The following is a 23927-nucleotide window of genomic DNA, read 5'->3' on the forward strand; positions in this document are numbered from 1 at the left end:
CCTTGATTCTTGTAATATGTTATTACTTTCTGGTTATCTTCTAGATCTAACCGACTTGTAACCCTGCCCCCCAGACTATATAAGGCGGGCAGGGACCCCTCAAAACACACGCGATATCATACAAAGCCAATACAATCCAACAGACCACAGGAGTAGGGTATTATGTCGCGCTGACGGCCTGAACCTATCTAACTCTTGTGTCTCTGTTGCCTTCTTGTTCTCGATTACACGCATCTCTGCCGATCAATCTGCCTTCGTGGGATACCCCTCTGAGGACTGCCGACAATATTCTATCGATAGTTGGCGCGCCAGGTAGGGGTGTGCGTGCTGTTTCCATGTCGAACAAGATGGTACGTTTTGCAGGCTCTTCGTCCTTCGCACAGCCCGCCCGGATCTTCACGGTCGGATCGATCTCCTGGGTCATCAACGCTGACAGAGACGGAGAGCTCATCCAGCAGGTGCAGATCGATTCTGCACCGATCACCCCAACACCTGCGACTGTAGATCCGATCTTGAAACCGCCTCCGAGGTCGTCTTCATCCACAATTCACCGCCCGCTCCCCCGCTACCTGAGGAGGCAGATCAACAACGACGATCTGATAGCATCCATCGATCAGGTTGGCCAGAATCTCGCCGATTGCCTCTCTATCGTAGAATCGGCTCTGACCACTCTGGTTTAGCGCCGATCACCCTCCGATTCAGATCTATCAGAGGTTGATCAGGAATGCAAATACTGAATTTTGAAACACTCAAACCTTAGTTGGAGTACAAACTAATTAACATGCCTGCACTACAGCTTCTGCCCGGCTGGTTCTCGACCTCCTATAAAGTGCATATGCAGCAGATTTCTACTTGGCTGGAACTGGATTATCGATTTGACATGTAATCGCTGCTGACACGATACTTAGTACTCACCCAGTTTCAAATTTTCTCTCACTTTAGCGTTGTCTTCTAATACACTAACATCTGCAACATCAAATTAGTTTCTTCATATTCTTTATTAAACCTATCTTGACAGTGCTTTTATTTGTACTCATAGATTTTAATGTGTTTCATGAACACTTCATCAAAGTTAGAACTTTTTTTACTTGGGATAAAAAACTTGAAGAAACGCAGACACACAACATATCATTAAACAAAAGACACATTTATACATAAACAGCAATTACAATGGAACAGGGGAAAGCACGAGAGAACACTTACACGTATCCACGCATCAACAAAAATATATAGGGAACTTGAACTAGAACTAGAAATGGCTTCTTTCAAAACTCTACCATGGAGAAGCTAGACTCCCCCAGGGCTTCCTTCTAAGATGCCATCCTTGACCAGGGAGTTACAACAACCCTGTGAAGATTGTTCTATCAGTTCCACTGGGAGAAGCTTGCATTGGTTCTTATTTATGTTGACGACAGAAACACAAACACCACGAGAAGCTTGGCATAGTCACTTTACATGTCATGCACACCATGTATATAAACTTTTATATCTCTAGCACCACCTCTGGCAGTACATGAACGGTGGCCGGGGCAGCGGAGGTCCACAGAATATCGGCACAGGTGGAGGGAGTGTTCCTGGAAGACAAATTTGTGGCGGTGGAAGCTGTGGTGCTGGCGGAGGGAGTGTTCCTGGAAGACAAATTTGTGGTGGTGGAAGCTGTGGTGCTGGACAGGATGGTTGTCTTGGTGGTGAATCATGGTGTGAGCAGGAATGAGCATGGTGGCGGGAATGATCATGGTGGTGGGAATGATGGTGGGAATGGTGGCGGGAATGAGCATGGTGGTGGGAATGATCACGGTGGTGGGAATGATGGTGGGAATGAGCATTGTGGTGGCAATGATGCGACATGATGCCTTAGGTTCTTTGGAAAGTTGAAGCTCGACGCATTTGAGTGTATTGTGCATAGCTATTTATAGGCTGAAGATCCAAACATAGACATATTCCAGTTGTAACATGCCACATTTTTTATTGATAATTGATGGGACACCGCTTTTCTGGGTGGATCACATGGACTTGACAGGTTATGCAATGACTACGTGCTTCCTCACATCATTGTCCTTACAGGATCATCAAATGAATTGGACGGTTTCCCAATCTTTTATTAGAAGATTAGGACGTATACTAGTGGCTATATTTCTACGAAACCCGTGATTAAATCAAACAACTTATTTAAATATAATGTTTGTAGGGGCAAATATCAGCACTCATTTTTTCTAGAAACTACCTATAAAACCTATGCGCTAGAAACTACCTATAAAACCAATGCGCTAGAATTACGTTTTCACCTATTTACTGTAGTACTATCATCCAGCGCACGGCTCACCGGCGAGCTAGTAGCAATTAATTCTTCATCAGCCCCTTCGTTCAGCAGGCCTGGCAGGATGTCTACCACCGTTCTCCATTGAATATTGTGGTGTATCATTAACATGGATCGGAGCTTGACGTCAAGAGTGTTCACATCGATATCGTTGGACATGCATAAGAGATGATCCGTTCTAAATTCTTAGTTGTTCAGGCTTTTCTACATGCACAACTTCCACTATAGATATACATTATGTCTAAATATATAGTAAAAGTTATGCTTCTAGAAAAAGCCAGAACGACTTAGAACGTCTCCAATAGTTCAAAAAAATAGTTGGTAAATTAATGTGTTTTCCATGTGGCTACAAAAATTAGGAGCATATTTGTTGGCCTTCTCCAACACTTTCCAAAATCTCGCTCCTAAAATAGACCAAAATTCACCACCGGTCTCTGAACTTGGCCGGCGGTGTCATCCAGGTCCCTGAACTTCTAAAGTGATATCTGTGGGTCTCTAAACTTGGCAGACGGTGTCATCCAGGTCCCTAAAGTTTCAAGGTGATCACTGCAGGTCCCTAAACTTGGCCGGCGGTGTCATCCTGATCCCTGAACTTTCAAGGTGATCACCGCAGATCCCTAAACTTGGCAAGCGGTGTCATCCCAGTCCAAATGTAATAATATTAAAAGTTATCTATAGTATTAATTGCTGCTATTAAAAGTTAAACTTGGCAAGCGGTGGGGCGCGTCGGCGGGGTGGGCTTGGTGGGGGCGCGTTGGCAGGGCCGGGCAGGCGAAGGCGGTGGGGGCACGCCGGTGGGGGCGCGCCGCCGGGGCGTTTGTGCGTGTGTGGGAGGGAGGGAGGTAACGGTTGGGTGGCCGGTTTGTCTAAGTGTGGATGGGCCGTTTGCCGAGTGCCCCCCGGTTTGTCGAGTGCCAGATCGGGGCACTCGGCAAACGTGTTTTCCTTTTTTTTGAAATCTAAACCATAAACCGCACTGCATCGTATTTTTTTAAAAAAAATACCACTTTGCCGAGTGCCGGGCGGAGAGACACTCGACAAACATTTTAAAAAAAATTGGCACGCTCTTTGCCGAGTGTCCCCACGGACACTTGGCAAAGGGAACACTTTGCCGAGTGCCTGGCAGCTGGCACTGGGCAAAGAGCATGTTTGCCGAGTGTCAAAAGATGACACTCGGCAAACCAATTTTTTTTTGTATTTTGACCTCCAAACTTTTTCTATAGTCCTCTTACAGTATTTGGTACTCCATGTCGAAATTTGGTACATTTCTCGAACTGTTTGCTATATTTAGTTAATTTATTTCATTTAATTGATTTTTTTCGGAAAATGCAAATTTGAAGTGCACGTGCATCGAATAATGGAATTTAATGATTCAAAAAATGATATTCATGGTATTGAGCGTAGTGTGAGGCCGTATCCAGGAACGGACCCAAAATTTGATATCACATGTGGAGATGTCCTGGTTGGTAAGCATCGTATGTGATAACGTGCACCAAACCTTCTCAAATTTTTAACACGTCCTCCACAAATGATATCATGACATCTCGACAAGTTTCATGATTTTCGGACTTCGTTTGCATTTTATAGAATTTAAAAACAATTCGTCCGCAAGTTCGTGGTCATGTTTCGTGAATAAGATGTTCGAAATTTCGGGTCCGTTCCTGGACGGCCTCACACTACACTCAATACCATGAATATCATTTTTTGAATCATTAAATTCCATTATTCGATGCACGTGCAGTTCAAATTTGCATTTTCTGAAAAAATTCAACTAAATGAAATAAATTAACTAAATATAGCAAAAAACCATAAAAATGTACCAAATTTTAACATGGAGTCTCATGTACTGTAGCAGGACTCGAGAAAATTTTTAGAGTTCAAAAGTGGGGGAAAATAGTTTGCTGTTATTCTTTGCCGAGTGTCAGGGTCTGGCACTCGGCAAAGAAGTGGTTTGCCAAGTGCCTACCCGCTGGCACTCGGCAAACCTGGACGGCAGGCGGTGGCCATTACCTGACGCCGCTTTTTGCCAAGCGCCAGGATTTGCCGAGGGCCTAACACTCGGCAAAAAGGGCCTTTGCCGAGTGTCTGGCTTTGCCGAGTGCCTGAACCTTCTTTGCCGAGTGTATATCGTTGCCGAGTGCAGCACTCGGCAAAATAGCTCTTTGCCGAGTGCCCGACTTTTATCCCTCGGCAAAAAAAGTTACGCTCGGCAAAGGCCCTGTTTCCCGTAGTGTTACGACAACTACGTCGCTCGTCCTGACTCACAGCTCGTCTGCAGCGGAGGCAACCCATGTCTGCAACATCCTTGGCTGCAGCTGACAATTTCGGGGCTTGATTCTTCAGCATGTAGAGCGCATCGGCGGTGGCTACTACAACAGGTGGATCCATGACATGCACGAGTACATCGACATCTATTGTGGCAGCGGGCAGATTCATGGCGGGCAGCAGTGAGGATCGACACAAGTGAACCCACGACAATGACCTACAACCAAATAAGCATCATTTGACGAGCAAATCAAAGGCAAACGTTGACCAAATCCACAGCCACGGTGACCAAATCCGCAGAAAATTCATGGCCTTGCTTCTAATTTCCATCACCGCCTCGCTGCCCATCTCCTTTTCTTCTCATGTTGCGGTGGCTCGGCAACGACAAGGGAGCGGGGGATGGCAGAGCGATGCTGCTGCTGCTGGTGTCCATCCCAGTATGATCTAGTGCACGTAAATGAGTCGGCCAGGCACGGGGTTTTGGCAGCTCGGCAGTGCCTAGACAAAGTTCATGGCCGTGCATAGCCTGGGCTCCGGCAGGAGCTTTGGTGCTCAGGCTTGACCGGCACAGGGTGGCCACAGTCAGAGTTCAGAAACAATTCATGTAGACCAAACGCAAATTTACATGGAAATACAACCGGAACCCATTTCCAGGTGAAAAGATTCACAGAAATTCCAAACATGCTCTCAGTCTTCTTCAAGACTCAACCAAAAAAAAGTAATTTCATGATGAACGTTGAAGGCCCGCGTTGTGGTGGCTACGTTGTGACAGATAATAGATGAACGTTGAAGAACACGCCATTGAGTTGCCTTCTTTTGGATGCTAAAGGCTACGCGTGACACTCATGCTATATTCGTTGAGGCGGGAGCTATGGTGTCGGCAACTAGATCTCCATGGACATGGTCATCATGGTGATGGCCAAAGCCAGCTGCTGACACTTTGATTTGGCGCTTTGTAGCAGACTATATGGCAACGTATTTGATGGTAAGATAACCTACCAGGCATTTAGCGGAGACTAGGGTGGCTACTCAGTTATTATAATTAAAACACTAGATTACAATATATAGTCCTATAATCCATCTCGGATCTATGTTTTGGTGATTATGAGTGTTTGTCAGTTGAACCAAAAAAAATATAATCTACCTGTATAACCTATGAGCTACAATTGCGGTGAGGGTCTTCTCCATAAACTGTAGTACTATCATCCAGTGCATGGCTCACCGGCGATTTAGTAGCAATTAATTCTTCGTTTGCCCCTTCGTTCTGCAGTCCTGGCACAGGATGTCTACCACCGTACCGTTCTCCATTGAATATAGTGGTCTATCATTAACATGGCTCAGATCGCGCTTGACGTCAAGAGTGTCAACAATAACGCTTTATTTGTAGTACAATGGACTTGGAAGTTTCATAGTAATTATGCTTTGAACCAACTACAAGTTAATAGTAAGTTATAATCCTTCAAAATATAAGACTGATCATGTGGAACCACAACTGTTTTTTCATTTACGTTACATTGTGTGATTAATATCGTTATAGTTACATCTACAACTAAATATTAATTGCAAAAAAGTGCTAGTATTATTGTTTTTAGTATATATAGTGATCTTATAAGTACACAAAAAGTTTCATAAAAATTGTCACTAGACGTATGGTCTTTTAGCAAGTTTTAAAAATATGTGCTATAAATAATTCATCAAAAGTATCTTAGTTGGCACAAGGTATAATTTTATATAAATGCAAGTTATTTGTGCATTTAGAATTTGAAATTTGAATTTTCAATTACGGCGAAAGCAGATTTTTAGAAGTGGTAGAAAACATAGCCATCTCTGAAAAAAAAACCCCACTTTCAGGGGCGGCTCGTGTTCTCAGCCGTCTATAGAAATTGATTTCTATAGGTGGCTGGCATCCACCAATATAAATCGTTGATTTCCAAGGAAGTAAATGTAGAGGCGGCTGGCTCAACTGCCTCTTAGGGGTTTACCAATCGCCTCTAAAAATCAATGCTATAGTTGTTTGACAGACTGATTCAGCGGGTCTTGATGTTGGGGACCATAACGAGGCTAGTGCCAAAGTTGGAGGACCATTATTAACCTTACCGTGCTATGAACTGTTCGAGTACATAATTAGTACTAGTACCGTTAGATTTATTTTTCTGGAAGTTAGCTTACGTCACGCAACCTTACGTCTAGCACATGACGTATGCATTCAAAACCCTGGATGGCTTGCAGGGACATGTCCTGGCTAGCTGTACACAGAAACCGGTTTCCTACACGCATCAGGGCCTTTTTGGAAGGTTAGTATTGGACCTTAAACCGGTATAAATTACAGGCCCCCAAAATTTTACAGTAGAGTTTAGGAAATACTGCTTGGACGAGTTGTGAGCCTACTTAATTTGCCCTCCAACTGGCATAAAACAGGCGAAAAAAATTGTCATGTGTGGAGGCTTGGAAGATATTAATTACGACAACTATGTCGCTCGTCCTAACTCACGGCTCGTCTGCAGCGGAGGCAACCCATGTCTGCAACATCCTTGGCTGCAGCTGACAATTTCGGGGCTTGATTCTTCAGCATGTAGAGCGCATCGGCGGTGGCTACTACAACAGGTGGATCCATGACATGCACGAGTACATCGACATCTGTTGTGGCAGCGGGCAGATTCATGGCGGGCAGCAGTGAGGATCGACACAAGTGAACCTAGGACAATGACCTACAACCAAATAGGCATCATTTGACGAGCAAATCAAAGTCAAACGTTGACCAAATCCACAGCCACGGTGACCAAATCCGCAGAAAATTCATGGCCTTGCTTCTAATTTCCATCATCGCCTCGCTGCCCATCTCCTTTTCTTCTCATGTTGCGGTGGCTCGGCAATGACAAGGGAGCGGGGGATGGCAGAGCGATGCTGCTGCTGCTGGTGTCCATCCCAGTAAGATCTAGTGCACGTAAATGAGTCATGTGGTGGACGGAGGTGGCCAGGCACGGGGTTTTGGCAGCTCGGCAGTGCCTAGACAAAGTTCATGGCCGTGCATAGCCTGGGCTCCGGCAGGAGCTTTGGTGCTCAGGCTTGACCGGCACAGGGTGGCCACAGTCAGAGTTCAGAAACAATTCATGTAGACCAAACGCAAATTTACATGGAAATACAACCGGAACCCATTTCCAGGTGAAAAGATTCACAGAACTTCCAAACATGCTTAGTCTTCTTCAAGACTCAACCAAAAAAAAAGTAATTTCATGATGAACTTTGAAGGCCCGTGTTGTGGTGGCTACGTTGTGACAGAGTAGATGAACATTGAAGAACGCGCGCCATGGAGTTGCCTTCTTTAGGATGCTAAATGCTACGTGTGACACTCATGCTATATTCGTTGATGCGGTGAGCTATGGTGTTGGCAACTGGATCTTGATGGACATGGTCATCATGGTGACGGCCAAAGCCAGCTTCTCACACCTTGATTTGCCGCCTTGTGGCAGACTATATGGCAACGAATCGGATGGTAAGATAACCTACCAGGCTTTTAGCAGAGACTAGGGTGGCTACTCAGTTATAATAATCAAAACACTAGATTACAATATATTGTCCTATAATCCATCTCGGATCTACATTTTGGTGATTATGAGTCTTTGTCACCTGAACCAAAAAATTATAATCTGCCACAATAACAACCTAGGAATCCAAACACTCTGGTTATAGTGGTTTATATTCCAGGTTATAGTAATCTCATATGTAATAATCCTGATTATACTAATCCCATTATCCTCCAAACAAGTCCTAAAAAGCATGTGATTTTCTGCATTGAACCGAACCACATGTTCCTTTTGAGAAATTTCAGCAAGGATTTGTATATAATAATTGATGTTGAGACATGACATCAATGTACCTATATGCAGTTCATTTCTCTAAAAGTATATCTGTAGATCAAGATCAATTTGAGAGATAGTGATGGTAGATAGAGGTGTCATAGTGCAGTGCGGCAAGAGCGGTTGGAGCTCTATAAATAGGGCAGCTTGCGGCTGCAAACTTCATTCAAGGGCACAGAAAGACAAGCAAGCAAGCGTCCGAGAGCAGACCAATCAGTGGGCAAAAAAGCTTGCAGGCGAGCTATCAATGGTAAGCACATAGTATATGAGCTCATTATCCTTCCATGCATTCACTTTCATCCAATTTACTACGTGTAGGAAACTGCTTGCTCCGGCTTAATTGATTTTGATGAGTACTGCTAGCTAGTTAATTAACGAATGAATTAATTGGTGAATATATATAATGCAATCAGGCGACAGCGAAACCATTGAAGATTGGACTGTTCGGAGATGGAGGAGGCAGTCCTACTAAGTACATCAACGATAAGCAACCGCCCAAGACCCTTGAGATGATTGAAATTTGGAGCTCATCTGATGTAGCAGGTTCTGGTGCAGTCATCAATGGTATCCGCTTTACTTACATTGATGACAAGGGCACACAGCGCATTGTCCCTAGCAAGAATGGGACTTGGGGATCAGCCAATGGTACACTTCACAAGGTATACCAACCACCGCCACCTTCAATACATATCTCAATGTCTTTTCTTTTTTTCCCGTTCTGTGAAAGACCTTCTATCTCTTCTGCTCTCCATAGTCCAAAACCACCTTTCTCGGTCTCCAGTAATAGAGTGGCTATACCATCACTCTGTAAATCAAATATACGGTAGTTCCCCCATGTTTTCTTTTCTACAAGGAAAATTATGAGAAACTGCTAATAGGGTATAAAGAACGAAATTTAGTCGGCTGGAGACAAGAGATATATAGAGAGAGTATTGTTCATGATAAGCATATATATTCTTTTGGTTAGATAAGTAAATGTATAACGACAAGTATCTACTTGCATGACCTCTACAGCTTGCTTAATCAATTTACCATAATATAATGTCTGCTTGCTAGTTCCTAATAAAATGCACTATATATATGTATGTTTACCTGTGCATGCAGGTCACTATTAATACAGACAAGCAAGAGTATGTGACCAAGATTGAGGGCGGCATCGGTAAGGCTTTTGATGAGGATCTTGGCATCACTTCCCTGAAATTCACCACCAAAAAAAGCAACAACAGGCAAACTTATGGCCCGTATGGAGATCCAAATAACGGAACCCCATTCTCTGTGCCACTAGAGAATGCCGCCATCGTTGGCTTCTTCGCTAGCTTCGACACCCACCTCAACGGACTGGGTTTCTACGCGCTGCAACTGGCCAGCGGCAACAACGCATGAACTGCACACAACCGCGCGAGTGCTCAACTTAGTGTGTGCAAGCGTACAGCAGAATTTTAGACTACCTTCTCCTAGTGTTTTAGCATTCAAATTTTAGTATAAGTTTTCCCTATTAAACGCCTGCTAGTGAGATTCCCATGTGCTATGACTAGTGGTAGTATTTTATTACTCTAGAAGAAGTCCACCATTTTGGTAGTGTATCCATATATCTGCAGGCGTTATGCGTATGCCCTTTTGTTCTGTAACTTCAGTAAAATGGGATCTCAGTGTCTGCCTTACGTAGCAGCTGCAGCTAGGCTATGTCAGCCCATACAGGCAGCTGCATGCTATGCTAGCTATGCGCGTATGGCAAATGGATCCTCCTCTGCATTATGGCTTGCATCTCTATATTCCAGTGTGTATGCATGTGCTGTTTGTACCGTCGTTGATCGTGTATTGTTCTGTAATGAATAAAAGTCTGGGAAAGTATTTCCTTGAGAATTAACAAGTCCACATCTTGTAAGTTGCTTTGAACGTCCTAAGGCATAAACATATTACAAGTCGATCGGTGCCTAAATTTTTTAGTGCAACGAATCAAAATTGCTTTCACACTTGATTTTTTCACAGAATTCATATACATATTATATGGTCTCTATTTTTTTGTGGTAGATTTATGAATTTCTCCACCTGTTTTGCAATATTTGTCATTCTATCTTACCTCACATGAAATAAGAACTAAAAAATTGTTTCCTCGTTAAATATACCACAATCTTAAATGCCGTACATTCCTATTGGCTGGTGAATGCATTTGGTTTGTGGGGGTGTGAATGGGTGTTGCAACAACATTGACGAAAGGGTACCGTAAGGAGTTAATGATGCTTTGGATTGTAAGAATAATGGGTAATTTGGGAAAAAGAATTTGACTGCTAGAATGAAAAATATTGTGAAATCAAGGGAGTTGTCGACAGAATATCGTCGGCAGTCCTCCGAGGGGTATCCCACGAAGGTAGATTAATCGGTAGAGATGCGTGTAATCGAGAACAAGAAGGCAATAGAGACACACGAGTTAGACAGGTTCGAGCTGTCAGCACGACGTAATACCCTACTTCTGTGGTCTGTTGGATTGTATTAGCTATCGTATGATATTGCGTGTGTTTGGAGGGCGTCCTTGCCCACCTTATATAGTCCGGGGGGCAGGGTTACAAGTTGGTTAGATCTAGAAGATAACCGGAAAGTAATAACAGATTGCAGGAGTCATGGGATCATACGTATCCTAACATATCTCGTAATATCTTCAGGATATCTTCCTGGTGTCTTATGGGACACGCCGAGCAGTGCCGTGCCCCACAAGGCTTCGTCTTGTGGGCTGGGCCACCCATGGGGGCACAACCCATGTGGTCTGTCGTGGGTATCCGGGGTCGTACCCCCCACAGCTAGTCCCCGAGCGCCTTGTATCTGTTGTGCAACGCCGTCTTAAACTTGTCCGAGCAGGTGCAAACAAAGCCGAGCAGTCAAACTCATGGTCCGACCACCGTGATGAGTTGCCGAGCAGTTGTGAACCGTCGTCGAGCAGTGTGAACCATCGCTGAGCAGCTGTGAACCGTCGCCAAACAGTGTGAACCGTCGTCGAGCAATGTATCCCAAGTTACGCTTGCCATAAGAATGTAAATACCTCAAGTCCAAAATCAAAAATTTCCTCACAGTGGACCAAGTGTGCCCACTTAGAGTCCGTCCACCAGAAAGGGAGATAGTCTTCTCCAACTTTAGGAGGCGCGGAGTCTTCCAGATTAAAGCAAACACACTCACCGCAAGGTGAAGTGTGCCCACTTAGTCCCCGAGCCTGACAGTAGGTGACGTAGTCACGTGGTGCCAGGGTCTAAAGTAGAAGAAAAACAGAAGACCAGCCAAGTAGGCAACCAGTCCCCGGGTGTAGCCCCAAAATGAGAAAAGCACATTTACCACAAGGTAAAGTGTGCCCACTTAATCCCCGAGCCTAACAGTAGGTGACGTTGTCACATGGTGCCAGGGTCAGAAACAATAGTCAACAGAAGAAAGTCCCCAGTGCGATGAGGAACCAAGTTGTATTGATGACACAGTCCCCAAGCCACAAGTGGAAATCTTAGAGAAAATAAATCATGCAGAAAAAATCGGAGTAACGGTTGTACAGTAGGAGTTACTGAGCCTTAATAGATTGCGGAGAAGTCGGTGAATATTCGGTGAGCAGTAACAAATTGCAGTGAAAATGGGCAATACGGGCTTCAGTTGCGCGAAAGCCCAGGTAATGGCCCACCACGCCGTTTTGGAGAATCCGGAGAGGCGCAAATCATGGAGCGGTTTCCCAAGAACCCTCGAATGCGAAAAGTGGGGGGAGTGCTTTATAACTGCGCCGCCGCACCCCGCGCTCCCACCTTTGCCACTTTGCCACTTCATCTTCCTCGTCAGCCCTCGCACTTCTAGATTCATACGCGCTTCTGCCGCCAATCCCAAACCAGATCTGAGAGATGGCGCCGAAGAGGGGAATTGGAAACCCGAAGAAGGCGGCCAGCCGTGACAATGAGTGGGTGCCATCGCTCATGGGGGAGGCAGAGGTCAATAGGATGGTGGAGGCGGGCGTTCTTCCGGACCGTGTCACCGCCGGATGGTGGGCAACCAATGGTGAGCCCTACCCAATGCCTCATACCGACGAAGCTATAGTTTTTGAGGATTACTTCTGGCATGGATTAGGATTTCCCATCCATCCTTTCTTGAGGGATCTGCTAGAGTTTTGGAGAGTTAGTCTGTGCAACCTCCACCCAAACACCATCTTGAACATCTCTATATTTATCCATTTCTGTGAGGCATATCTCGGAGTTCTTCCCCGCTTTAACCTCTTCCGTCATCTGTTCTGGCTGAAGAAGAAAGGTGGCGGTGGTTCCAGGGTGGTCGGTGGCATGTATCTGCAACTCCGCGATAGGATGGTAGGCGAGTACCTCATTGTACCACTAAACATGTCGCTAAAGGGGTGGAACGCCAGGTGGTTCTACGTGAAGCAGAGCCATCCTGCCATCCGTTGCGACATCGACCACGTCTTGGAGAACCAGAAGAGCTGGTCGGAGAAGCCGAGCAGTGCCGATATGAAGCAGGTGAGGGAGCTCCTCGGCCTAATAAAGCGCATGAAGACCAACAACAGACTGGTAACGGCAAGCTTCATAGTGCGCCGTGTCCAGCCCTGCAAGGAGAGGGCCCACGTGGGCTGTGACTTCAAGGGGGACAACGATGGCACCCGAGAGAGGATGGAGAGGCTGTTGCGGGATGATGTGCTAGAGCAGGCCACAGAGCTATTTGCTCCAAATGCCTCGTTTAGCATGTCAGGGCAGACCAGGCCCTTCAACTGTACGAACCTGCCTCCTCAGGTAAACATCTCAATTGTTTGTTCCTGATCCTTTCTATCCTGTGCCATTGCCGAGCAGTGAACTAATTCACTTGTGGAAAGATCCATTCGTAGGAACTAGCGGCGTACTTCTCGGGCGTGCCGAGGAGCGATTGGCCGAAGGCCGTGGATGCCCAGCCAACAACTCAGCCTGAGGAAGGTGCCGTCAGCGCCTCATCGGAGTCCAGAGGCGCGGACGTTGGTTGGACAGAGAGTCCGACCCCAGTTTCAGAGAAAGTCCGGGGGAAGAGGGCAGTGACAGATGAGCTAGCTCGGAAGAAGAGGAAGACGGCGGGTGTTGTTCCCTGCAAGTCGGGCGGCATCTCGCTTGGCGGTGACAAGACCACTTGGACGCAGAGTGCGGCGATGTCCGAGTAGTCGAATGACGACGGGGCTCCAGTGGCTCCTCCACCGAGCACTGAAGCACCTCCGCGCAACACGCGCATGGAGGTGCAATCGAAAGGAGGGGAGGAAGTCCCCGAGCAGCAGGCGAAGGGAGTCCCCAAGCAGCAGGTGGAAGAGAGGTCGACGGTGGAGGCCGTGAGACCTTCGCCTCAGGGCACATGGGTCGACCCTAGGGCCACGCCTGGGGGCTCGGGTAGGCATCGTCGGTTCAGAAAAGTGTACCAGGAAGCCGACGTGTAAGTATCCTTGCCTTGGACTTATTTTGCTGTTGGATCCTTATCTTTGCGGCGATTGACGAGCTAATCTGATGCAGAGCGAGGCATACGGAGGATTTGAATCCATCCATCCAGACCGACGAGCAGCTGGGGGCTAGTCCCGGCGCGGAAGCAATGCCGGTAGACCCCGTCCCGAAGTCCCTGGGTGCTCGTGGGCCTACAAAGGAGTCAACCGCCGCTGCTGATGAACTTGGCAGCGGAGAACCATTGGCGTCGATGGTGGACAAGCCGGCAGCGGTGCCCTGGGCAACGGCGGGAGCCGCCAGGTCTTTGGATGTAGATGCTAGAGTTGCCGATGCCGCACCGAAGTCTAGAGCGGAGAAGTCGGTGGTGCTAGAGGAGCAAACGACGCTCCCTGAGGCATCGAAGGGCGTGGTCGGACACGCTGTGCGGCCATCGAGCCCCCTGGTGGCGCCACCAGCTATGGAGGAGGACAAAGTGGAAGAGATTGAGTGTGAGGAAACTCGACCTCAAGCCGTCTAGATCCTCCACAAGCGGGGCAATGAAGTTGTGGTGGTGGAAGAGGAGGACACCACCAGGGAGGTCAGAAGGCTAGAGTCCACCCTTTCCATAGCGATGAAGCAGATCAAGGTTAGTTTGTGTCGGCAATGTCCTTATTTGATGTTGGAGATTGGAGTTCTTCATAATCTTGTTGCTGTTATAGGGCATAGCATGAACTACCGAACAACGGCGGTAGCTGATCAATAGGATGGAACCCCTCACTGAGGAGAACAAAAAACTAAAAGAGGCGGTGAAGCTTATGGAGAAAATGTCCAGAGGGCCCAGCGCGAGCGTGATCTTGCCGAATCCAATGCGTGGGATCTAGAATATCAGAAGGGTGTCCTATCCGAGCAGCTGGCGGCCGTGTCCAAGCAGTTGTAGGGCAGCTTCGAGCCGCTGGAATGCAGCTCCGAGCAGCTAACGAGCCTTTCCAAGCAGCTAGAGCACAAATCCAAGCAGCTGAGAAACGCCTCCGAGCAGAGAAAAGGTATGGCGGATCGGCGAATTTGCTTTGCAGTACTGAATAGTCTTATTGTTGTTGATGACCGTTATGCTTGTAGAGCAAGACATGGAGCTTGGTCAGTTGCGCCAAGTCATTGGTCAACTCTAGGAGGAGGAGAAGAAAGAATCTGGGTGGGCAGAGAAGCTGGCCGAGGAGCTGAAAGGTGAGTGATTCGTGGTTGGAGTTATTGCTGAATTGACTTCTTCGTTTGACGGATCCATTTGGTGCCTGCAGAGTACCGTCAAAATACCAAGGCCCAGTTCGATGTACTAGAGCTGGAGGCGCAGACCCAAAGGCGAAAGCTTGACACCGTGGAGGCTAGAGTCAGGCCGGTGCTTGACTGCATCGACATGGAGGCATCTCCTCAGCCCGACGATAGGCCGCCTCGTCCGGACACCATCATCGACCGGTGCAAAGTGGTGTGGGAGAACTTCAAAAGCTTCAACCATGATGCCACTATCTCCACTATGACCCATGCTCTAGCAGTAGTCCGGTCTCATTACCCTACCATCAATCTACGGGCAATAGGGGCTAGATTTGCCAGAGGCACTGGTGCGACAAAGCAGCAGGAGCTAGAAGATGAGGTGGAGGACACGGCGAAGAGGCTGGCCGGAGATGTTAACCTATTCGACGAGGTAGACAAAGAGAGCCAAACATAATGACCTGCTCAGAGAGTGATCTGTAACAGCTGGAGAGGATAGTTAAAATGCGCGAGGCTGCAGACAATCATTTATTTATATGTATAAATATTGTAAAGTGACATGTGCATGTTTATGCAGTTTGCCAATATTTCGTTGAAAAATCATTGTAGTGTTAACCCTAATGCAATTATATGTGGTATAACTAGCGTCGGAGCAGTTAGTTCTTTACTGGGCTCTTGGCCTTGGCTAGCCCGTATTCCATAACGTCGAGCGCGGAGCCCATGCACGTGTAGAAGGAATAGGCGTGACCAAGGAACCACAGCCGACCACCCATAATGTAGAGTGCGGAGCCCGTAGCACGTGTAGGGAGAGATCGGAGACTAGGTCTTCTCCAAAGAGCACAGAGCAGAACGTGTGCTACTCGACGGTTGGCAAAATATCTTGGAGATATGGAAAAATGTGGCGGAGCATTTATGGAGATCACGTATTGGAGTTTGTTAAGGAGTAGCTTAGAGCTGGCGACTGCAAATGGAGATTAAACCATAATGGAGAAATAATGGAGACAAATTATGGCAACCAAAACTTCATTCATTATGGAGTGAAGAATACATATCTGGAGCATTTCAAGGATAGAAACGTATAAGGTGCACGATGTGCCATGAATTGGGGATATCGATTCCATTCAAGTCACATAGTGGGTAAGCCCCTGGTCGGGTAACCTCTTTGACCACGTAAGGCCCTTAATAGGGGGAGGAGAGCTTGTGCATCCCTTTGGTTTTCTGCTTTCTATGGAGAACGAGGTCGCCGATAGCAAATAAACGACCTTTGATGTTGCGGTTGTAGTATCTCCGCAAGCCTTCTAGGTATTTGGTGGCGCGGATGCAAGTGATCAGGCGTTATCTTTGGCCCTGTCGACATTCTTTGCCCGAACAGCTATGGCTTGCTCTTCATTATAATGTTCCACCCTAGGTGCTCGGAAGGCAATGTCGGCTGGCAGTATGGCTTCTGAGCCGTAGACCAAGAAATATGGAGATATACTAGTGCTACGACTAGCTTGAGTATGCAGTCCATAGACCATAGCTAGTAACTCTTTAAGCCATCTGCCCAGATGCTTTTCCTCTTTCTGATATAGCCTATTTTTTAGGGCATCAAGGATCATACCGTTCGCCCGTTCAACTTGGCCATTGGCTCTAAGATGGGCAACAGAGACATATTTGATGGAGATGCATCGTTCTTCATAGAAGTCCAAAAAATGATGACCAGTGCATGTAGTTATGAGGTCAGTGATAATGCTATTCGGGAGACCGAATCTGTGGATGATATCTTCGAAGAGCTCGACTGCCTTCTTTGAAGTAGCCGAAACAAGCGGTTTGTATTCAATCCACTTGGAGAACTTGTCAATGGCGACGTACACATACCGAAAACCACCTAGCGCCGACTTAAAAGGCCCAGTCATGTCCAGTCCCCAGCATGTGAAAGGCCAGGAAGCTGGGATGGTCTGCAGTTCTTGTGTTGGCATGTGTATCTACTTGGCGAAAAACTAGCATCCTTCACAACGTCGGATGAGGTCTTCTGCGTCGGTGATGGCCGTGGGCCAGTAAAAACCAACTTGGAAGGCTTTGCCGACTAGGTTTCTCGAGGCTGCATTGTTGCCACAGGAACCAGAGTGACTTTCGAGAAGTAGTTTCACTCCCTCTTCTTGGATGATGCATTTCTGCAGTATCCCTTCCTTGGCACTTTTTCTCATCAAGTTCTCATCTACCAGCATGTAATGCTTGCTTCGACGGATTAGGTGTTTAGTTTCAGTCTTATCGGGGGGTACGTCAGTGCTAGTGAGGTACTTGATGAACTGCTCCCTCTAGTCGGCGGTCGGTGAAGGTACTGTAAAGAGGTCTTGAACTTCCTTCTCTTCCTTAATAGATGACGTAAAGAGGTCTTGAATGAAGACCCCTGACGGAATCACGGCACAAAAAGAGCTTATCTTAGATAGGTGGTCGACGAGCTGATTTTGATCTCATACCATGTGGTGGTACTCGATACCGTAGAACTTCCCTTCGAGTTTCCTGATTTCGGCGCAATATGTGTCCATCTTCTCACTGGAGCAGGATCAGTCTTTGTTGAGCTGGTTGATGACCAACATGGAGTCTCCGTATACCATGAGGTGTTTGACGCTGAGCTTGATGGCTATACGGAGTCCATGGAGACATGCTTCATATTCGGCGGCGTTGTTCGAGGCTTGAAACTATATTCGGAGAACATATCGGAGCTTGTCTTTGGTCGACGTAATGAATAAAATGCCAGCACCAGCATCATTGATGTTAAGGGCGCCGTTGAAGTACATCACCCAGTGCTCGGGGCAAGTAGCGGGGATGGGCTCTTAGATCTCGGTCCACTCAGCGACGAAGTCAGCGAGCGCCTATGACTTGATGGTAGGCCTGCTTCTGAATTCAATGGAGTGAGTGCCGAGCTCAACAACCCACTTGATGATGTGGCCATTGGCCTCTTTGTTGCAGAGGATGTCCCCTAGAGGAAACTCGGTGACCACGGCGATCTTGTAATACTCAAAGTAATGGCGGAGCTTGTGTGACGTGATCAGAATAGCGTATAGCAATTTTTGAACTTGGGGATAATGAGTTTTGGGCTCATTAAGGACCTTGCTGATGAAGTAGACCAGACGTTGCACCTTATAGGCGTGCCTGGCCTCCTCGCGTTCGACAATGATAGCTGTGCTAACGACACGACAAGTGGCGGCGATGTAGATCAGTAGGGTTTTGTCTGGTCGAGGCACCGTCATGATCGAAGGCTTCGTTAGAAACAACTTAAGCTGCTCAAAAGTTGTATCTACCTCCTTCGACCAAGAGAAGCGCTCGGAGGCCTTGAGGAGTTTGAAGAACGGTAGTCCCTTTTCACCGAGGCGTGATATAAAGCGGCTGAGAGCAGCCATGTAGCCTGTAAGCTTCTATATGTCCTTTACGTAGGTTAGTCGTTTCATGTTGGTGATGGCGGAGACCTTGTCGGGGTTGGGCTCGATGCTAAGGGCGCTGATGATGTAGCCCAGGAGTATGCCGAATGGAACTCCAAAGATGCACTTTGAAGGGTTCAACTTCTATCTGTACCTTTTTAGGTTGGCAAAAGTTTCTTCGAGGTCGGTGTCGATACGGGACCCATGAAGTTTCCCACGGAGAAGAGAGAAGAAGACCTAGTCCAACTAGGATTCCCTACATGTAATCCTACTAGAACTAGTTACACATAATCCTACTAGGATCTCTACTTTGTAACTGACTAGGACTCCCGCCTCTCCTAGACTATATAAAGGAGGGCAGGGGTCCCTAGATCGGCAGCGACAGACATAACCGACAGAACTCACAACCACAACAAATAGCGCAGGGCGCAATATACTATCCACCCCACACTGGACGTAGGGCGCCGTGATTTTCCGGTGTACCGAACCAGTATAAATCATTGTCTCCCTGCGTTTACCATCGAGTTCCTGCAAATGCCGATACCCCTCCGAACAAATCACTGTCCCGGGTACCCCGTGACGGGTTGCCGGTGGTAAAACATCGACAGCTGGCGCGCTAGGTAGGGGTTCCCGGCGCTTTGCGTTCGAGAGCTCGGTGGACCTCAAGATCAAGATTTGCCTCGGTTCTCGTCGGCCTCGTCGACTAACTCGCTACGGCTCTCATCGGTCCTCATCGACAACTCTCATCATTGTCGGTGTGGTTCGTGTGTCTTGCAGTCGCACGTTCCATGCATGCAAGATCCAATCTACATGCAAGACTAACCGGCGTCGAGCATGCACGTACCATCAAGACACACAAGAAAGCAACACGTGCCTGTTAACATCCACACGACGTGCACATATAAAGCTCATGTCCGCAACAACTCAAGCTCTCCAAACAACTCGAGTGCCACATCCAGAGTTCCAAGTGTCGGCTCCAACTCCTTCACGCCGAATCAGATTACGCCCCTACAACAATCCGATTCTATTTCTACCCGGCAATTAGTCGGGTCAATCAAGGATATATACCAGAGGACAGTTCAAGACATTCAAGCTATGTATTTGTACTGTGCACATATACTCGTGGGACTTGGTGCGTGTTCTGGAGCTAGTGTGCATGTGTACTCGTGCGCCTACAGCCAACAAGCTTATAGCAAGCAAGCTAACAAGAAAGCAAGCTCATGTGGTGCCCAAACTGAAGAAGCAAGCAAGACCAAGATATATTGGGCTTCAATTTACAATCAGCCAACTGCTAGAGTCCAGGTGCCAACTCCGACTAACTCCGCGCACAATCAAACAAGGACATGTCAACAGCAGACAGCAAATCAATTTCCAAACAGAGGACAAATCTCCCCGTATGCAGTAGCCACACATGACTTGCTAGCGGCTTCGAGGCAACTCATCCCTCTACCGTTTCGAGTCCAACCCGGACACAAGGATCGTTGTACATGCGAAGAAGACTCGTACAAGATCAACTGTCACAACGACTACGACAACTCGTCGGCTACTCCGCCAAGATCCTCAATAAACTACTTCCAACTACTCGGCTGCGGCGATCGACAACTCGGCCATGAACCAAGCTAAGTGACGCTTTTAATTTTTAAAATACATTTCGGATATTATTCGTATGCCTCTATGGCCATATCACCTTCCCTTAACGGCTGTTAATTTACTCGGATAGTAAGCCTTAATTCGTGAAGCTTGTTTTCTCGATTCGATGGTCACGTCAATGAACCTCTGAACCATACGGATGGTCACGTCAAAGAACCTCTGAACCATACGGGTGGTCACGTCAATGAACCTCAGAACCATACACGAGATTCAAGTGCTTAAACGTAACAGGCTACTACCCAGAAAATTAACCGACCTAGCAAGGGAAGACACAAAAAATCATCATGCGAGCAAACATAGTGCTCTAGGTCTTCTCTTAACGGTCGCCAAATTCCTCAGGTAGAACACGCCTAAATCCGTGAAGCTTGTCTACTCACATGGACGGTCACGAACCGAGTGCCAGGCTCACATGGTCACGTCATGAACCTCTGAACCATACGCCAGAGATTCAAGTGCTTAAACGTAACAGGACACTACCTGAGGAATTTGCATGGCCTAGCAATAGCAAGACGCAAAAAGTTTATATGCATTTCATAATGCAGGGGCCCACCCCTGATTGATTATTCAAATATGGGACATGCTCCCCACTTCATATCCGGAATGTCATTTACAACATATTTTTATGTTTAACATGCAGGGGAGCTACATCGGTACCATGAGATCAGGAAAACACGCTCCTGAGAGCTAGTCCAGAAACAACCCGGATTGATCAGAAAACAACCCGGATGAGGTACATACAAATTCAGAAAGAACCTGGACGAAGCGCAAACAACCCCGAAGAGGTGCTGCAAGTACCAAGACAAATTCAGAAAGAACCCAGATTGATCAGAAAATAACCCGAATGAGGTACATACAAGTTCAGAAAGAACCTGGACGAAGCGCAAACAACCCCGAAGAGGTGCTGCAAGTACCAAGACAAATTCAGAAAGAACCCGGATTGATCAGAAAACAACTCGGATGAGGTACATACAAGTTCAGAAAGGACCTGGACGAAGTGCAAACAACCTGGAAGAGGTGCGGCAAGAACCAAGACAAGATCAGAAAGAACCCGGATGAATCAAAAACAACTTGGAAGAACATTTCAGAAAGAACCCGGATTGATAAAAAAATAACCCGGATGAGGTACATACAAATTCAGAAAGAACCTGGACGAAGTGCAAACAACCTAGAAGAGGGACATCAAGAACCAGAGAAGTCTAGAAACGACCTCGTTGAATAAAAAACAACTCGGAAGAGCATCACGGCTTAGTCAAAAAACTAAGCTCGGGGGCTCGGCATTCGCTTCAACTACGCTCGAGGGCTCGAATTCAAGGATGAAAGACCAAGAATACAAGTACTCAAGACTACAACAAAGACAACACATCAAGACCCTTCATTCGATTTCTATTCTAAAGAAAAGTACTCGAAGAAGGCTCGGGGGCTGCGGGATACATAACCCCAAAAAATTTTTTGAAGACAAGAATCTGGACCCTCCAACTTTTGCAAGCAAAAGCAAGAGGCTCGGGGGCTACACTCAGTGAGTGCAATTTTTACGAAAAATTGCACCCACCGAAAAAGAACTCGGAGCAACCAAGAAGACTAAAGGGACCCTCTGGCTTCTTGTCCCAACAAGCAAGAGGCTCGGGGGCTACACTCACTGAGTGCACTTTTATCCAAAAGTGCACATCAGCCGAAGAAAAGACAAAGAAGACCATCTCAAGGTTTCACTTCAAGAAGAACCTCGAACGGATTTACAACAACTCAACGAAGACCAAGAAGAACAAGAAGGCTTCCGAAGCTCATCCATGAGATGCTCGGGGGCTTGTCGATACGGGACCCATGGGGTTTCCCACGGAGAAGAGAGAAGAAGACCTAGTCCAACTAGGATTCCCTACATGTAATCCTACTAGAACTAGTTACACATAATCCTACTAAGATCTCTACTTTGTAACCGACTAGGACTCCCGCCTCTCCTAGACTATATAAAGGAGGGCAGGGGTCCCTAGATCGGTAGGGACAGACATAACCGACAGAACTCACAACCACAACAAATAGCGCAGGGCGCAATATACTATCCACCCCACACTGGATGTAGGGCGCCGTGATTTTCCGGTGTACCAAACCAGTATAAATCGTTGTCTCCCTGCGTTTACCATCGAGTTCCTGCAAACGCCGATACCCCTCCGAACAAATCACCGTCCCGGGTACCCCATGAGATGCTCGGGGGCTTGTCAATATGGGACCCATGGGGTTTCTCACGGAGAAGAGAGAAGAAGACCTAGTCCAACTAGGATTCCCTACATGTAATCCTACTAGAACTAGTTACACATAATCCTACTAGGATCTCTACTTTGTAACCGACTAGGACTCCCGCCTCTCCTAGACTATATAAAGGAGGGCAGGGGTCCCTAGATCGGCAGCGACAGACATAACCGACATAACTCACAACCACAACAAATAGCGCAGGGCGCAATATACTATCCACCCCACACTGGACGTAGGGTGCCGTGATTTTCCGGTGTACCGAACCAGTATAAATCGTTGTCTCCCTGCGTTTACCATCGAGTTCCTGCAAACGCCGATACCCCTCCGAACAAATCACCGTCCCGGGTACCCCGTGACGGGTTGCCGGTGGTAAAACATTGACAGTCGGCGATGAGATTATCGGCGGTCTTGGACTTGATGACCACATCGTCGATGTATGCTTCAATGTTGTGGCCTATCTGTTGATCGAGGCACATCTGGATGGCCCTTTGGTAAGTCACCTCGGCGTTCTTGAGTCCGAAGGACATGGTGGTATAGCAATACGCACCAAAAGGCGTGATGAACGACGTCTTGATCTGGTCCTCTTCCTTGAGGGATATCTGGTGATAGCCAGAGTAATAATCGAGGAAGGAGAGCAGTTCGCAGCCGGCGGTGGAGTCTACAACCTCGTCTATCTGAGGTAGACCGAAGGGGTCTTTAGGGCAGTGTTTGTTGAGGTCAGTGTAATCAACGCACATTCTCCATTCTTTATTCTTTTTTTGAACGAGAACAGGGTTTGCTAACCACTCAGGACAACACACTTCTTTAATAAATCTGGCAGCTAGGAGCCATTTTATTTCTACCCTAATAACCTCCTTGTCTAGCATGAATCGTTGGAGTTTCTGCTTGATCGGTTTGGCGGGCGGCGAGACGTTCAAGGAGTGCTCAATCTTCTCCCGTGGTACCCCTGTCATGTCTACAGGTTTCCAAGCAAACACGTCGGCGTTGGCACATAGGAAGGAGATAAGCACGCTTTCCTATTTGGGGTCGAGGTGAGCCCCAATCGTGACAGTCTTGGAGGGGTCGCCGATGCCGAGGCCGACCTCCTTGGTTTCCTTGGACTTGGCGGAGGCATGCGAAGGTTCTGGCACTGGGATCTCTAGGTCATTGGTGGGCACCGTCTTGGTGTCGGTGACCACGCTAGCCATCTGGATGGAGAGGTCGTTGGCTTCGGCGAGGGCAAGACTATCTGTCTCATAGGCGTAGGCTATGGAGAGGTTGGCCCACAGGGCCAGGACTCCTACAGGTGAAGGCATCTTTGACACCAGATAGGCGTAGTGCGGTACGGCCATGAACTTGGCTAGAGCTGGCCGACTAAGTATGGCATGGTAGGCGGTGTTGAAGTCGGCGACGTAGAAGTTGATGTGCTCGACGTGGTAGTTACTATCCATGCTGAACTGTACTGGGAGGGTGATCTCTCCAAGCAGTTTGGATGCCCTGCTAGGTAAGACACCCCAAAAGGAGTCGGAGGGTGCGAGGTCTCCTATCCTGAGGCCCA

At 47.3% G+C, this 23927-nt stretch overlaps 1 protein-coding gene across 1 annotated transcript; it reads left to right on the forward strand.

The window, feature by feature from the left end:
* The first annotated feature begins 7483 nt into the window (after nucleotides 1–7483).
* LOC136489831 (horcolin-like) lies at nucleotides 7484–9822 on the forward strand. The gene is made up of 3 exons (XM_066486365.1): nucleotides 7484–7510; nucleotides 8853–9098; nucleotides 9544–9822. Exons 1-3 carry the CDS (start codon nucleotides 7484–7486, stop codon nucleotides 9820–9822), a joined length of 552 nt encoding a protein of 183 aa, XP_066342462.1.
* The last annotated feature ends 14105 nt before the right edge of the window (nucleotides 9823–23927 follow it).

Source organism: Miscanthus floridulus, chromosome 10 (assembly GCF_019320115.1).
Source record: "Miscanthus floridulus cultivar M001 chromosome 10, ASM1932011v1, whole genome shotgun sequence".
Lineage (NCBI taxonomy): Eukaryota > Viridiplantae > Streptophyta > Magnoliopsida > Poales > Poaceae > Miscanthus > Miscanthus floridulus.